The sequence below is a fragment of the Dendroctonus ponderosae genome, unplaced genomic scaffold, assembly GCF_020466585.1.
Source record: "Dendroctonus ponderosae isolate FM_Combo_2020 unplaced genomic scaffold, Dpon_F_20191213v2 Dpon_F_20191213_1, whole genome shotgun sequence".
Taxonomy (NCBI): Eukaryota; Metazoa; Arthropoda; class Insecta; order Coleoptera; family Curculionidae; genus Dendroctonus; species Dendroctonus ponderosae.
Window position 1 is genome coordinate 29,074,677 of NW_026017110.1, and position 15,851 is coordinate 29,090,527.

Consider the following 15,851-nt stretch of genomic DNA (forward strand, 5'->3'; position numbering starts at 1 on the left):
GCTTCTCACATGCAGCGGTAAACCTATTAAATACTTTTACTTAATACTTTAGAACAGCGTTTTCTTAAACTTAAGAAAAAGCTTGAACCTACTCTTACTGTAGTTATTACATTTTAATCATTATTAAAACTTACCGATTTCACTATCTACATTATGCGTATGCATCGAAAAAGTCGATTCTTGTTCAGGTTCGACGGAAGTAGAATCACCATGAGAAGTTTCTATACCTGATAAGTTTTTTGTTATTATAAACATTTTTTCTGTCAAAAAAAGTATCTCTACCTGTGTGCGGATGTGTCTCCGAATCACTAGCCGGTGGCATGCAAATGTTAGAAGGAGCTATAAAACTTTTGGGGGGGAATAGCTTTTGTCAGCAGCGTCTTCCTTTCGGGAGTTTGTAATTGAGATACTATAACATGGTTATTGCATACCGAATAACAGTAGTATGAGCTAATTTAGACAATGCTGGATTATTCACAACGTCCATCCAGTGTTGAAACATAATCGCACCATGAAGAAACATGTGGAATCTCACATCCGGATTTCCGTTACGATTTTCGCACGACAAAAATGCACACTTTTTATAATAAAGTCAAGGCATGATCTGAAGTAATACATAAATAAGTCAGTGGTATCTTTTCCTCTAATTATCTATATTTTTTTAGCACAACTTATAGTATGAACAACAATATCAGACAAGATCACTAGCAAAATCGAGTCCAACACGTGTTCTGCAAGAAGTAAAATGCAATGCAGCAAAATTCTTGTTATACGGCAACTGCTGATCATACATAAAGACGTGCTGCTGATTACAGTGATGATTAACGACAGCCACATGGCGAGTTTCATCTTTCTTCCCGCCAACAACGCGCCTCTTGCATTTGTTTACCGAACTAATTTTGTGGTCAAGGCTATCCCATTGAGTTGTCTTGGGGATGATCACCAACAGAGACTCACTGTCATCAATGTCTATGTGACTCGCACCTAGCGGCAGTTATATGCGAGTATCTTGACAGCTCCGGCCCCGGTGAATGGCGCGCAGTTTGAAAATTTACAGTGAGTGCCGTGAAGCATTTTTGAAAAACAAATTAATATATGAATAAATTGCATTAAGATTGGTAAGAGGGTTTTGCGAATTTGTCTGCTGCAGCACTTCCCAAAATGTAATGATGATTTTTATTTACAATTTACTTAAAACGCAATATTTTTGTATAAACTATTCCAGTGAATGTTGGTACCATAGTTGAGGAGCACCCTGTATGGCCTATACTTTTTGAATACTTATTAGAAATTTAAGGACTTCGGACTAGTCGAGTTGGTTTTCTCTCTCTTTGTGAATGATGATGACGAGAAATCTATGATTGTGAGCAGTTAAACCAAAAAAATTTAAAAAACCGTTACAAAAGACACGTTTATGGTCCTTAAGTAGTTCCTAATTTATTTTGGCCCCAAATAGTAGTGAAGACATTTTCGGTTAATTTGGAGATAGCTAAAGAAAATTTATGGTAAATATCCGATTGGGCAAAAAAATCGGAATTAAGTTGCAATCAAATATTGCGCAGGAACGTGAATATTGAGAAATACGCTTATTTATGCTCAAAAATTGTTTTCAACGTCAGATCATACTTTACACATTCAAGATTTCTATAAAAAAAAGCCACCAAAAAAGCCCGTTTATGGCCCTTAAACAATCCAATTTACTTTGCCCAGAGATAGTTTTAAAGCACATATTTTTCTACTTGGCGATAAATTAAAAAAATTTAAACAAAAAAACTTGAATTGCCGGAAAATGGATTTTAAAGTAAAAATATTCTAGAATGTTTTACCCTCATAATTTTTGATAAACCTGTAAGCTTCAGTGACGTCATTAGCAACACATCAATCCGGGCGCTCATTGAAATGCGCAACTTCTGTCGACGTTGCCGCGTTTGTGATTTAGTCATTATTTTTGAACATTTTACACATTACAGCGCCAACTTTTGTTGAAAGAAACTAATGAGCTGCTTCACCAATAAAAATTTTTCAGGGTCACTAAAACCTGCTAATTCAATTAAGGGGTCTTATGCTGCAAAATTGTGCAAAATGTGCCTTTCTAAAGTGGGTGCCAATTAGTCCAAACTCCAGTCGAAATCTGGCAACACAACCAGCAGCTGTCGACTGTGTCAATTGTCAAAGTTTTCCTAGTCATTATCAAAAATCAACAATCATCCTATAGCTTTGCTAAGGAATTTTTAAATTTTCCAAAACCCTTCTGGATTTCGTGGGTGTGAACTAGGAATAAAATGTCGCGTGGCAGCAGCGCCGGTTTCGACCGTCACATCACGATTTTTTCCCCCGAGGGGCGCCTCTATCAAGTGGAATACGCTTTTAAAGCCATCAACCAGGCCGGCCTCACTTCTGTGGCTGTTAAGGGGATTGAAAATGCTGTTTGCGTTACCCAGCGAAAAATCCCTGATAAGCTCATTGATGCCAGTACCATCACCCGCTTATTCCAGGTAATAACACAGTTCCCTGGTTAATTCACCAGCCCCCCTGTTTTCCCCACGTTTCCGTGTCTGATTTCGGGTGGTTTTCAGCTAACGGATAACGTTGGATGCGTTATGACTGGAATGTTGGCTGATAGTAAGTCTCAGGTACAGAGGGCCAGGTATGAAGCTGCTCAGTTCAAGTACAAGAATGGCTATGAGATGCCCATTGATACTTTGTGTAGGCGGGTAGCTGATATATCGCAGGTAAGCGCTTGAAATTTGGCTCGTTTTTACAGTAAATGTGTGCTCAGAAAAGCACAAAGTGGTGTAGTGCTGAGTAAGCTATTGCTGTTTGCTTTCTGCTTATTGTAAGGGTTGTCTTGACTCTAGCAGTACTTATAAGTAGCTAACTGGTCTGATTACTGAACATTATCATGGTCTAAGCTTTGCTTCATATTTGCAAATGATAACACTTAGGGTGGAGAAACAGCATTATCTGCTTGCTTTAATGCGTCTCGGAAACATCAAACGCTGTGTGAAAGCAGGGAATAATTTAGTCAATTGGCTACTACAACGTATCTCTTCTTAATGTGCTTGCAGGGGTTTAAGCGTTATTTGTTCTAACAAGAGCAGATCAAAAGCCTGTTGAAAAGAAGCTTATAGTTATTGTAACTTGCCATATTGGTTTTTCTGTTCTATCCGAAACCGAGTGAGTGTTCACTTATTTTGGCTTACATCAGCGTATATTCGACATAAGATCCTCTAAGGCAATAACTAACTAAATTCAAAAATACTTATGCTTAAAAACACTGAAACTAATTTTCCTTAAGTCTTAAAAAAATCAGGTTTCTGGCCGATTTTTAAGAACCTCAGTAGTTGTAAGGCGAAGTGTCTGTTAAAAATGGTGAAAGTTTGAAATTGCAATTTGCCTTATTTGGGAGGCTGCGAATGTTTTAAAGACAGCGTCTGTGAGTAAAACGTCCATTGTGATATTGGTATTTATTAACCTGGCAGACAACAGGATTACGGGCGATTCTCTTGAAACTTTTTTGCAACTGTAGAGTCAAGTGTCTGTTAAAGGTCGTCAAAGTTTCAATTTGCTAGTTGCTTTAGCCTGGAAGGTGCAATTTTGTGAAGGAGAGAGCGCAGCTGAAAAAATGTCTTTAATATCCGTTTTTCCAAAGCTGGAAAAGATCACGATTCTGTGCGATTATTACCCAACTTTAAGCATCTTTAGAACCAAATGTTTTCTAAACATGATCAAATTTTCAGTGATGCTTGCTTTTGTTTGAAACATGCGAATTTTTAAAAGAAAAAGCGCAGTTGAGTTAATACATACATTTGAACACCGGTATTTACGAAGCTACATAAAAATCAGGATTATGTGCGATTGTTCCCAAACTTCAGCATCTTTAGAGTCAAATGTCTTCTAAACATGGTGATATTTTCAAGTTGCTGCTTACTTTAGTTTGGAGAATGTAAATCTTTAAAGTAGAGAACGCAATTGAGTGAAAACATCCAGTTTGATGCCGAGATTTACTAAGCTGGAAAACTCACGATTCTGGGCCATTTTTATGCAACTTTTGCCATCTTTAGTGTCATGATCAATGAAATCCACACGCGAATTTCTGCTGGTTTCGATTTCTGCTGCCACATCGGTTAAAAACCTAATATTATGTACAATTTCTGGTAAACAAGTGATTTATGGTAAAAAATCTAGCAGTTCTGCCTGATTTCAGCCAAATATTACATAATTGTTGATTTTGAGACCGATGTTTACTAAGCTGGCAAACATCAGGATTTTGGTCGATGTTTATGAAACTTTCAGCCTCTTTAGAGTCAAGTGCCATTTAAGGATGCTAAAAATTCCAAGTTGCTACTTGCTTTAGTTTGGAAGATGCGAAATTTTAGTTAAAAAATCGAAATTGAATAAAAACATACATTGTGAAACCAATATTATCGAAGCTTTTTTAGGATTATGGGCGATTTTTCTGAAAGTCGTCTACTTGCATTAATTGGGAAGATGCGAATTTTTTAATATAATGGAGCAGTTGCGCAAATGCATATATTTTGAGCCCAATTTTTACTAAGCTGGCAAAAATCAGGATTATGTACCATTCTTATCAAAATTTCATCATTTTTCGTGTCAAGGGTCTTCTAAGGAAGCTAAAAATTTCATGTCGCTTCTTGCTTTATTTCGGAAGGTGCGATTTTTTAAAGAAAAATACGCAATTGAGTAGAGACACACACATCACATGTTGAGACCTATATTTAAAAAGTGGGAAAAATTAAGGATTCTGGGCGATTTTCATGAAACTTTCTGGATCTGCTTGTCAAGTGTCCGCTAAAGATGGTGAAAGTTTCCAGTTGTTATTTGCATCTGTTTGGAAGGTGAGAGTGCAATTGAGTGAAAACGTTTTTTTTGAGATTGGTATTTAGTAAGCTGGCAAAAACAGGATTACCGGCAATTTTCATGAAACTTTCTGCACCTGCCGAGTCAAGTGTCTGCAAAAGATGGTAAACGTTTCAAACTGATGCTTGCTTTAGTTTGGAAGATGCGAAGTTTTTAAGCAGATAGCACAATTGAGTAAAAACGTCAATATTGAGATCGCTATTTAATACGCTGGCAAAAAGCCGAATGAAAGGCAATTTTTATGAAAGTTTGTGCATCTGTAGAGCCAAATGTCTGCTAAAGATGGTGAAAGTTTCCAGTTGCTATTTGTATCTGTTTGGAAGATGAGAATTTTTGAACGGTAGAGTGCAATTGAGTTAAAACGTCTATTTTGAGATCGGTATTTAAAACAATGGCAAAAAGCCAAATGAAGGGCAATTTTCATGAAAGTTTCTGCATCTGTAGAGTTAAGTCTGTGTTAAAGATGGTAAATTTGAAAGCTACTTGCGGTACTTTAGAAGATACGATTTTTTTAAGGGGAGAGTGCAGTATTAGTATGAATTATTGTTAAAGGCATGAGCAGACATTTCATCATGCTTGCAATTTTTTCATACTAATATTCAAAACTAACTACCAAATGTATAAAAAATCGATTGCCTGGCAGTTATTAAGGGAGCGGTAAATACAAAGGTTTTTCTTCGAAAAGATGGAAACACTGTAGATCTTTTGCAAAAGTGACCCTACAGAAAAACAATTTTCGTCGAAGACATTCGCGGTTTTTATAGGTGAATTCAACTCTAAGTAAAAGTTTGCTAAGCTGGTTTCTTTATCAAAACCTTGCCACGTAAACGAAGGGCTGTGGTAACTTTATGTTCAGTTAATGTACAATCGGAGTAGTTAATTTCCTAGTTAAAGACCCAAATGTTCCAAGGAAACTAATCATTTACCTTCAGGTTCATTCATAGCTTTTAGCGTCATTTTTCAGTCAATTACAGCTTTAACTGCCTAACAAAGCTCGATTTAAATGAAATTTGAAATTATTGTTCCTGTAACGTGTATCACATAAAGAGCAAAGACAAGACAGCGTTTTGTTGCTTTTGATGGCCACTATGCATGTTGTATCTAGATATTGGTGTGTTGTGGATAATTCATTCTGAACGTATTTTGTTAGCTTGGAGAAGCAAAAAAGAACAGTTGATTTTCGCTGTAGTGAGATAATCTTTTGTTGCGAAAAAACACCTGTTTTGGTAATTGATGGGAGTAAATGGTCCTGTTTGTAGGTCTACACTCAAAACGCCGAAATGCGTCCCTTGGGGTGCTCGATGGTTCTAATCGGATACGACGATATAATTGGACCGTGCGTTTATAAAACTGACCCAGCTGGGTACTATTGTGGATATCGCGCAATTGCTGTCGGAGCGAAGCAAACTGAAGCCAACAGCTTCCTGGAAAAGAAGTTGAAGAAGAAGCAGGATCTGCAGGACGACGATGCCATCCAACTGGCCATCAGTTGCCTGTCGAGCATTTTGGCCGTCGATTTCAAGCCCGACGACATTGAGGTGGCTGTTGTATCGAAGAATAATCCAAAGTTCACCGTTCTGGAAGAAAAGGAAATCGACAGACATCTGACTGTTATTGCTGAAAAGGATTAGGGTTTATAAGTTCACTTTTCTAAATAAATGATTTTTATTGTCGCAGTTTATTTTCCTATTAGTATTACAAATATTGTGGAGAGCAGCTCTTGAAAGCACGATTCTCGAATATACCTTCCAATAAAAAAATCCACGTTTACTTAATATAAGTAGGTAAATGAGCAATATCCCCAGGTAAGAATAAATAAATAAGTGCCTTATTTCCTAACTGTACATTACGCGCGAATAATACGTTTTTATATGGACTTGATGTTTTCCTTGTAAATGGGCCTGACTGGCCGCTGGCCCTTGTTGGAATGCTCCTCGATGATGGCCGGAACGAGGTTTTGCAAACTCTTGATTTTTGCGTCTAATCTCTCCTTGTGCTTCACTTCAGTGAGAACGCGATCCAGCGTGGCAACCACTTCATCCACATTTTCCTTGGTGAAAACCATCGGCGGCTTGAACTTGATCACGTTACATTCTGGACCATCGGCGCTGACCAAAATCCGTTCTTCTCTCATTCTGCCAAAGAAAACAAATTGGGGTTGATTGCGAATTTCAGTGATTTTTTTAGACCGTTTTACCTTTGCACGACTATTTGAGCGCACTCTTTGTTGGCTTTCCTCGTGTCGCGATCCTCCACCAAGTCGATTCCAACAAACAGACCAACTCCTCGCACATCACCAATCTGCTTGTGTTTTTTTGCCAACGTCTGGCAACTGTCCAGCAGATACTCGCCCACAATCAGGGCTTGTTCCATCAGGTTGTCGTTCTCTATTGTGTCGAAGACTGCGTTGGCAATTGCACAAGAAACCGGGTTTCCACCATACTGAAATTTAAAAATTGTTAGTTTTTCCTTGTTGTGTAGAGGATGCAATAAAATTATCCAAAAGTGATGACTGAATCCAAAAGCTCCATGACCAGACAACATGCTGTCTGAAACTTCTGGCCTGGTGAGTGAACAAAACTCGAAAATGTTGGTAAAATTGCATGACACGACAATGAAAAGAAGTAAATACTGTTGGCATCAGCTTTATGGGAATTTTTTTAAAACTGCTTCTTCGAATCTTTGTTTTTGTCAGTTTCTTATTGGCGCACTTTCGAAGAGTTTGAGCGTTCTTCAGTTTCTTAATTACGATACTTTCAACATTTTTCCAAAGTTCGCAAGTCCGCTTCCTCATGTTTTATCTCCGGGAGATTTTCGGAATTTTACAGACACAGAGACCTATAGAGAGCAATCATGCGAAAAGCGCAAAAGACGAGCAAATAAACCTGGTTAATAAATCTAAGAAGTGTATGAACGATCAATGGAACCCAGAACTTGAAATCAGGAGACCGAGAGCAGCTTTTATACAGCTAAGAAATTCCCGCGCTGAGCAGAACCTTAACATCGAACTCAGACACACGATGATTAAGTTATTTGTCTGGTGAAAAACCACCGATGTGCTTAGATCTACTGGCCTGGAACTTCCAACTCTTCCCACATATAAAAAAATGAAACATCTCCTATCCAGGACACATTTTACGAGGAGAGCGGCTTCCAACGCATAATACCGCAGATGGAAGGCAAATAAGACACTGTTTTGGCTTAGGAACATCCCCCAGTGCACAGTAATCGGACCTCAAATCGCTTTAGGAAGCAACAATGTGATAAGAACCTGCATCTTTGGACTTACAGTGTTGAAGTATTCAACTCCAGTGTTGAAAAAGCTGTCGGCGATTTCTCTGGTAGTGACAACGCAAGCGACAGGATGACCGTTTCCCATGGGTTTGCCCATTGTAACAATATCGGGCTGGACGTTGTAGTTCTGGAAAGCCCACCAATGTTTCCCTATGCGGCCGAACCCAACTTGGACCTAGAGAGCGTGAGTTAGCAAAGAAATCTGGGGTGTTTGGAGTGATTTTACCTCGTCCGCTATGCACACGCCCCCAGCGCGTCTCACGTGCTCGTAAACTCGGCTAAAGTAGTTCTTGGGAGGAATCACTTGGCCTCCGCAGCTTAGCAGGCTTTCGGCAATAAAGGCCGAGACTCCGGCCCCGTTCTGGGTGGATTTTTCGCACAGATCGCCCACTTCGTTCGCATACATCGTGCCAATTTCATCCATGCTGTACTCGTTGTCGCGATATCTTCCTCTGTAACTATCAGGGCATGCTGCCTAGAATTTCAACAAAAAAGAGTTAGTATTGCAGCCAAGTGAATTTAAGTATTTAAAGTCTCACCAAATGGACATGTTTCTTCTGTCCAACGCCTCCAGGGAGGTTAAACTTGTAGTGGGAAATATCAATCAAAGAAGTCAAATGGCCATGGTACGCACTAGAAAAAGACGAAATCGAATCTACCAGGCCTTCCCTGATTCCTAACTACCCCACTTAAGACTAAATGGCGCCGCATTTCGTATCCGGTTTGAAGCAAAAAGATACACACATTCCACACTAGTCGGCAGATATTGTGCGATTGGCCTTCGGTACTTACATGCCATTCGGATACCGCTTTATGAAACAAGCAATTAACCCGCAAAATATCTGGACTAGCTATTTAAACCCCATATTATATACATTTTTCTCAACATTCTTGATAGCACTGTTTTATATTGAGGACACGTGGCAAGGCTACTCAAAGGCCTGCCGTCTTCAGGCTGGCGGGCGATCATCACCGCTTATTTTTAATGCTGCAAGAGAAAAATAAAAACAAACGAATTAGAACTGTTTCTGAACTTGCCTATCCAGCTATAGCTATATCTAAAAGGAACCAAATCTGTAAGCTCACCCCCAAACGCAATTTCAAATGATAAGTGAACTCAGAAGGAGATCAACTTGAAACTTCTGGGGTTTCACTCAATGCATGTCAATTTCTCGTCGTTTGATTTGGTGCGTGCTTTAAAGTTATTGAGTTTGAATTGCGGGTTTCAAACCAACATTTGTATTTTGCGTTTGCACACTTTGCGGGCCAGAGCCTTGAATTGCGCACTTTTCCATACCAAAGATCGTTTGAGGAATGTCTCTAGCTTTGACGCAGAATGTGAAAAATCTAAGTAAATGCGAATCTTAAGAACCGCTCTTAGTGGTTAGCTCATATTTCTAGAACCGGTTGAGTAGGAAAGCTCTAGTGAGAATTACATGTTAGAACCTTAAATTGCGCACTTGTCTATACGAAACATTTTCTAAGAAATGTTCCTAGTTTTAGAAAATAGAAATAGAAAGAAAAATATGAAAAATCTAAGTAAATGCAGAATCGGTTAAGTACCACTCTTAGTCGTTCACTCATATTTAGAGATTCAGAAAAGTTGGGAAGTTCTAACTACTATTGCGGGATAGAGCATTAAATAGCTATTTTTTTTATGCCAAACATCATTTAAAGAATGTTTCTAGTTTTGACGCAAAAAGAAAAAATTCTAATCTAAAGCGAGTTTTAAGAACCGCTCTTACTCTTTGGCTCATATTTTGAAAACCGGTTGAGCAGAGTAACTCTAGGTAAAATTATAGGATAGAGCCTTCCATTGCGCACTTTTTTATGGGGGACATTTTTTAAGGAATGTATCTAGTTTTCACACAAAATGTGAAAAATTTAAGTAAATGGGGATCTTAAAAACAACTTTTAGTCGTTCGCTCATATTTAAAGATCCGGTTAAGCGGCAAAGCTCTAATTCATATTTCGGGATAGAGTCTTAAAAAGCTCTCGTTTTATGCCAAATATAATTTAAACAATGTTTCTGGTTTTGACGCAAAACGCAAAAAAACTGTTAATTAATGCGAGGTTTCAGATTGTGAGAACGCCTCATAGGCCTAAAAGCCGCTCATATTTAGAGATCTAGTGCAGCTGGAAAGCTCTAATTACTATTGCGGGATCAAGCATTAAATAGCTCTCTTTTTTATGCCGAACATTATTTGAAGTTTTGATGATGATTTTGATGTTTTTAGTTTTTACGCCAGAAGCGAAAATTCTAAGTTAAAGCGAGTTGTAAGAACCGCTCTTACTCTTTCGCTCATATTTTGAGGACCGGTCGACCGGAAAAGTTCTAGTTAGCATTACAGGTTAGCGCCTTAAATTGCGCATTTTTTTTTATACGAAGCATCATTTAAGGAATATTTCGAGTTTTGACGCAAAATGTGAAAAATCTAAGTAAATGGAGATCTTAACAACAGCTCTTAGTCGTTCGCTGATATTTAGAGATCCAGTTAAGCTGCGAAGTTCTAATTAATATTGCAGGATAGAGTCTTAAAGAGCGCCATTTTTTATGCAAAACATCATATAAAGAATTTTTCTGGTTTTTTCGCGGAAGGTGAAAATTCTAAGCTAAAGCGAGTTTTAAGACCCACTCTTACTCTTTGGCTCATATTTTGAAAACCGGTTGAACAGAATAACTCTAGTTAGAATTATAGGATAGAGACTTCAATTGCGCACTTTTTTTACGAAACATGATTTTAGCAATGTTTTTAGTTTTGACGCAAAATGCGTTTGCTCATATTTAGAGATTCAGTTAAGCTGTCAAGCTCTAATTAATATTGAGCGAAAGAGCCTTAATTAAATATCTTGTTTATGGGAAATTTGATTTAAGGAATGTTTCTAGTTTTGACGCGAAATGCGACAATTTTACGTTATCGCGGGTTTCCCCAGTCGGGAAGTGGCTCTAAGATTTTATCCAGCGGGGTAAAAACAGTTTTTTACAGAAGTTTCATTAACTTGTTTTGACATTTTGAAAGTCACTGGAACTATCAAAATGTTCACTCCCTTCTATATTGGTCCACTTCAACAGTTCCTTGTCCCGAAACAGGTTTTCTTAAGTTAGAATTTCCTAGACTAACGCACTTTTGGAGAAAATTCCCTTAAGAAAAAATCTACAAAAAACCTTAAAATCGCTAAATCTAAATCACATTCCCACAAGAGTCCATGTGAAACGAGATTTTCATTTTTTTATAGCCGAGAAGGAAAAGCACTATTCGCACGCGTTTATATATTTCTTCTTTTTATTCGCGTTTTTGATAGAAAATTTAGAATTATTGTGACCCTTAAGGAGCGTTTTTAGTTCGAAGTTCATTTTCAAGTTATGTGTTCAAGTGTAGTGTGAACTTTTGGACGACTAACGGGTAGAAAATGGAGGATGGGGCGCCAGCTTGCAGAGAACTAGTAAGAATTATTTTTAATCTATGAGTCTCATGGCTTCAAGTGATTCTAGTTTTTCGACATGCATCCGAAGTTTTACGCATTTAATACATTTCTCATTTCAATTTTTTCTGACTGAACTATTTCCTGCTATATTAAACACTTGCTTTTTTTTCAGGTGGCAAGATGCAGTTTTCGGTAAGTTTTGCGTTGCTTTGCCCCTGGTTGACCTACAGTTGTAGAATTTTTAGTCTCATATTGTTGAGTTGTATTTTATTATATTGTTTTTTCGACAAGAAGCAAGGAGGGAGTTTCTGGATTCGGTATGGGGATTTTAAGATTCGGTATGGGAAGTAAAAGGTTCCGCATCATTCTGGGACAGCAATGGAAAAATTAACGCAAAAAAACTGTTAAAGACGGATTTTAGGAGACTATCGATAGATTAGATCGACACTCTAAAATTTTGAATTTTTCCGAAACTGTTGGAAATTTTTTCCAAAAAGTAAATCGACGTTTGAGTGTAATCGTTTCCTTCGCGCCAAGTGAAAATTGGGGGAAAATCAAGAAAAGTTTCCATGATTTTGGAAATTTATCCATTGCTCGTTTATTAATTATCCCAGCGGAACAGTAAATACCGACTTATATATACGATATTTGCAGTTTTTTGAAAACCATATTTTCGCGATTTTCTCGAAACCGGTGCAGGCCGAACGCTGCAAAAAATCACCGTGAATGCAGCCCGACATTCTATAAAGAATAACGTTTTTCGCTTGGAAGCTTCGTTTTCGAGCAAAAAAACTAAAAAAAAAAAGAAAATATTTCGAAAAAATCCAAAGCTGCGAAGCTCTAATGAAAGCTTTCTGAAAGCCCCAGTCTTTATTCAAGATTTCACCTTTTTGTTCCAAACATCGTTTGATTAATTTTTCTATTTTTCATGCAAAAAGGGAGAAGAAAATTGGCAGAGTTTCAAAACCGCTATTAGTCTTGGGCTCAACTCTAGAGAACCTATTGAGCTACAAAAATCTAGTTGTCGTTACTATATAGGGCCTCAAATTGTGTGCGAATGTTTCTTAATTTTACGCAAAATGCAAAAATTGAACATTAACCCTTGACTCAAGTTAGAGGAAGCGATTGAGCTCTAAAGCTCTAGTTACGCGAGCAATATCGAGCCTTAATTTTTCTACACCAAAAATCATTGACTAAAACCCTAGGACTTTCACGCAATTTCAAGCCGAGGAACAGTCTGGAAGAAAAGCATTTGAAAAATACAAATTATAAGCCAAAATCATTTGCTACTTGAAAAAAATTTCACACGCCTTCAGCCACACAACAATCTAATCAACCCAGGAAGATCTCAGATGTGAAGTGCTTCTGAAAGAAAGACGCTCATATTCTCGATCCATTCAAGACACTTACTGTTCCAAGGTGATCACGTCCCTGTGCCCGGTATGGATCTGCGCCAGTCTCAGCGCCAGGTCGTTGGCTTCTGAGCCGGAGTTGACGAAGAAGCACACCTCCAGCTTATCTGGTAGAGTGCTGACGATCTTCTGAGCGCACACCACGATGTTGTCATGCAAAAAGCGATTGTTGGTGTTTAGAACCGCCATCTGATCGCATCCGGCTTGAACAACAGCTGGATGGCAGTGACCGACTGGAAGCAAACAAACAATGTCAGATCAGAAACTTTCCTACGCACATAAATCATTGACTCTTCTAATATTAGCGCTGCAAAATCCATAATTAGCGTGACTTTGTGCTGAATTAATCGCGTTAATAAATAGACTTAATTTTTGGCCGATAACACGCCAATAACCGGTTTGAACCACTCGAGGCAAAAACAAGAGCAAAGGAAAAGTACTAATTGTTAATTATCATTAGCAGTGGCGCCAATGCATCCAGTCAGCCGAAGTATGTTGCAAACTGGGTCTGGAAAGCCCACATTGGGCAATATTAAGCCGAGGTTGTAATCGGCGTACAAATAAACAGAAATAAATGGATGCTTACAGCCCAAAGGACGTGTGGACAAGCCATTTGTCCTCCTCATTCACCTGATTTAAATCCCGCGTTTTGTTGGAATTTTGGATCAGACAGAATTTAGGCAAAGTTAAGGTTAAAGGGCATTTCAAATTGAAAAACGATTAAGGAAAATGGCAAATCCAGCACACGATAATTTAACTAGAAGGGCCACAGTACTCTACTAATGGGTTTTTCTTCTTTCCAGTTATTAAAACCGTATTATTTATCGATTAGAACTATTAAAAGGAAGTAAACGATTATTGAACGTACACATGCATTTGAAATAGACGTGTGAGATTGGAAAACAGGAAAAATTAAGATGGGTTTGTTAATTTTAAGTACAAAAGTCCAGTTGGTTCACGTGCTGATTTGAACTTCTGCTAACATTTACCTGATAATTTTAATCTAAATCGTAGCAGATTGCGTTGTAATGTAACAAACAGATTCTGAAAATCTGAATTATAAAAGCGCGCAAAAATATGGCAAAGTTAACGCGCTTAAATTGTCTCAACAGCACAATTTTTCCACTAAGAAATGTTCATTTGTACTGGAATTATCGGGCAGAAACACAACTCAAACGAGCTCAAACAAATCGAAACATCGCGTGTACCAGACGTGCAGCCGCAGCAAAAAACTTGTGGAATAATCGGAGGAAGCAAATGAAAAACCGCGTTAAAGGCAAAGTAATTAAGACTAAATGAAAGTAAAAAAAAATAGTTACCATGAGCCACATTATTGATGCAGTCCAAATAGGCGTTGCTCTTCTCATCATACAGATATTGGGCTTTGCCTCTGACAATTTTCAGCGGGTCTTTGCGGAAAAACAGTTGACAGGAAGGGCTGAAGTAAAAAAAATATTCAGTTAATATTGTGCACAAAAACTATCCAAAAAATTAAAATCTTACCCAATCAGCTTCTCTCGTAAGGCGATAGTTTCCTCCTTTGGCAGCTGTTCCATTGTATGAATTATGATTCAACTAGTTAAACTAGAAATGAGCCAAATGTGTAGTTGGCTGTACGTACTAAGAATAGAACACTGAAGACTATAGTGCCTTGACGTATTAAGTACTAATATATTTATAATAGTCTGAGGAATGCGCGCGCAACTATTTGTCCACCACTGTTTCTTAATATAGGTTGTAATTATGATAAGATTCCAAATAAGCTTAAAAGCGATACACTGGCAAACACAAGTTAAATTGTTCGACTTGCACAAATAATGGAAAATGCCTGGTCATTAGTCCATTGGCGTAGGCGTTGCTAAGGACACACCCTGTAAATGTCTTCCATTCATCTAAGTATGTAGTGGAGAATCAAGCCGATTTATTAAACCGAAATAATTCACATAAGGTTACTGCAATGATATAATTGTTTTGTTCTGAGTGGCCAAATAACACGCAGTTTGTTCACTGATCTTTGCTGAGCAAATGTCACCTGAATGGTATTTAACTGTTAATTCCCAAATATGTTGATTGTTTTCGAACCACTTGCTAATTTCAATTGTTTCCAACCAACACGGTAGCTTACATTGTTTCCCTTTAATTAGCAGCAAAAGCTTTAGTTTTAGGGCAAAGTTTTCTTTATTTTTAAAGGTTTTCTTAAAAGTCACTTGGTTATTTGCACATGATTCAGGCCTACGATTGGTGAAAATGATCTTATGAGTTGAGTATTAACGAATTTGGTAGTGTGTTTCGCTAGTACACATGTCTACCATCTTTAGAAGTGTTTTTTTAAGACATTCCAGGAACACGTATCTGTCGTTAACGTCCTGCAAACTCGAAAATACTCAATTGTTTTATAGCTGGAAAACCAAATCATTTTTGATTGAAAAAAATTGAAATTTCGAGTGCAAGTGACGTGATTGTATAAAAATTGCAAAAGTTCAAAAATACCTGCTTCAGTCTGAACTTTTGCACTGAGCGATTTGCACCAAATTTCCAGCCAATATTAAGAGCAGTCTTTTTAACTGATTTCTGAAACCTGCTGGTCGATAAGTTACTTCGTTTTGGAGAAATCGACGTTCAAAAGCTGCAACGTCAAAATTCAAAGTGAAGGAATCGCGGCCAAAATTCAAAAATGTATACCGAAGTCTTCACTTTAACGATTGCAACTAAATTTTTAAATGCTGTTCTAAGAAAGCTTTTCTAATCGACTACCGAAATCCATTGGAAAAAATCTAAAGAAATTGATATTGAAACGTTGAGGTGCATAAGGGCAAAATGCACCCAAATTCACAGGGT

At 37.9% G+C, this 15,851-nt stretch overlaps 2 protein-coding genes and 1 long non-coding RNA gene across 3 annotated transcripts; 1 reads left to right on the forward strand and 2 right to left on the reverse strand.

Moving 5' to 3' along the window:
- On the reverse strand, window positions 1-1,056 carry LOC125504604. Its single transcript, XR_007281587.1, has 3 exons — window positions 283-1,056; window positions 135-227; window positions 1-23 (listed from the first exon to the last, which is right to left on the reverse strand). It is a non-coding gene; the product is annotated as an uncharacterized LOC125504604 (long non-coding RNA).
- An 838-nt stretch (window positions 1,057-1,894) lies between these two features.
- LOC109538516 (proteasome subunit alpha type-6) lies at window positions 1,895-6,554 on the forward strand (the record flags this gene model as incomplete). Its single annotated transcript, XM_048670615.1, is given in 3 exon segments — window positions 1,895-2,495; window positions 2,577-2,732; window positions 6,141-6,554. Coding segments are annotated over 3 exon segments (741 nt in total). The 3' UTR covers window positions 6,513-6,554.
- Window positions 6,528-14,679, reverse strand: LOC109538509 (alanine--glyoxylate aminotransferase 2-like). The gene is made up of 8 exons (XM_048670609.1): window positions 14,517-14,679; window positions 14,333-14,451; window positions 13,012-13,246; window positions 8,715-8,808; window positions 8,402-8,650; window positions 8,171-8,350; window positions 7,079-7,323; window positions 6,528-7,016 (listed from the first exon to the last, which is right to left on the reverse strand). Exons 1-8 carry the CDS (start codon window positions 14,567-14,569, stop codon window positions 6,749-6,751), a joined length of 1,443 nt encoding a protein of 480 aa, XP_048526566.1. The 5' UTR covers window positions 14,570-14,679; the 3' UTR covers window positions 6,528-6,748.
- Window positions 14,680-15,851: the final 1,172 nt, after the last annotated feature.

What these genes read in the sequence shown, in the direction of transcription:
- LOC109538509 (XM_048670609.1), bottom strand. Translation starts at nt 14,569, where the DNA reads ATGGAACAGCTGCCAAAGGAGGAAACTATCGCCTTACGAGAGAAGCTG. An exon ending in TTACGAGAGAAGCTGATTGG is followed by an intron (nt 14,452 to 14,516) that starts GTAAGATTTTAA and finishes TTTTTACTTCAG; the next exon opens with CCCTTCCTGTCAACTGTTTT. An exon ending in GACGTGATCACCTTGGAACA is followed by an intron (nt 8,809 to 13,011) that starts GTAAGTGTCTTG and finishes GTCTTTTTCTAG; the next exon opens with TGCGTACCATGGCCATTTGA.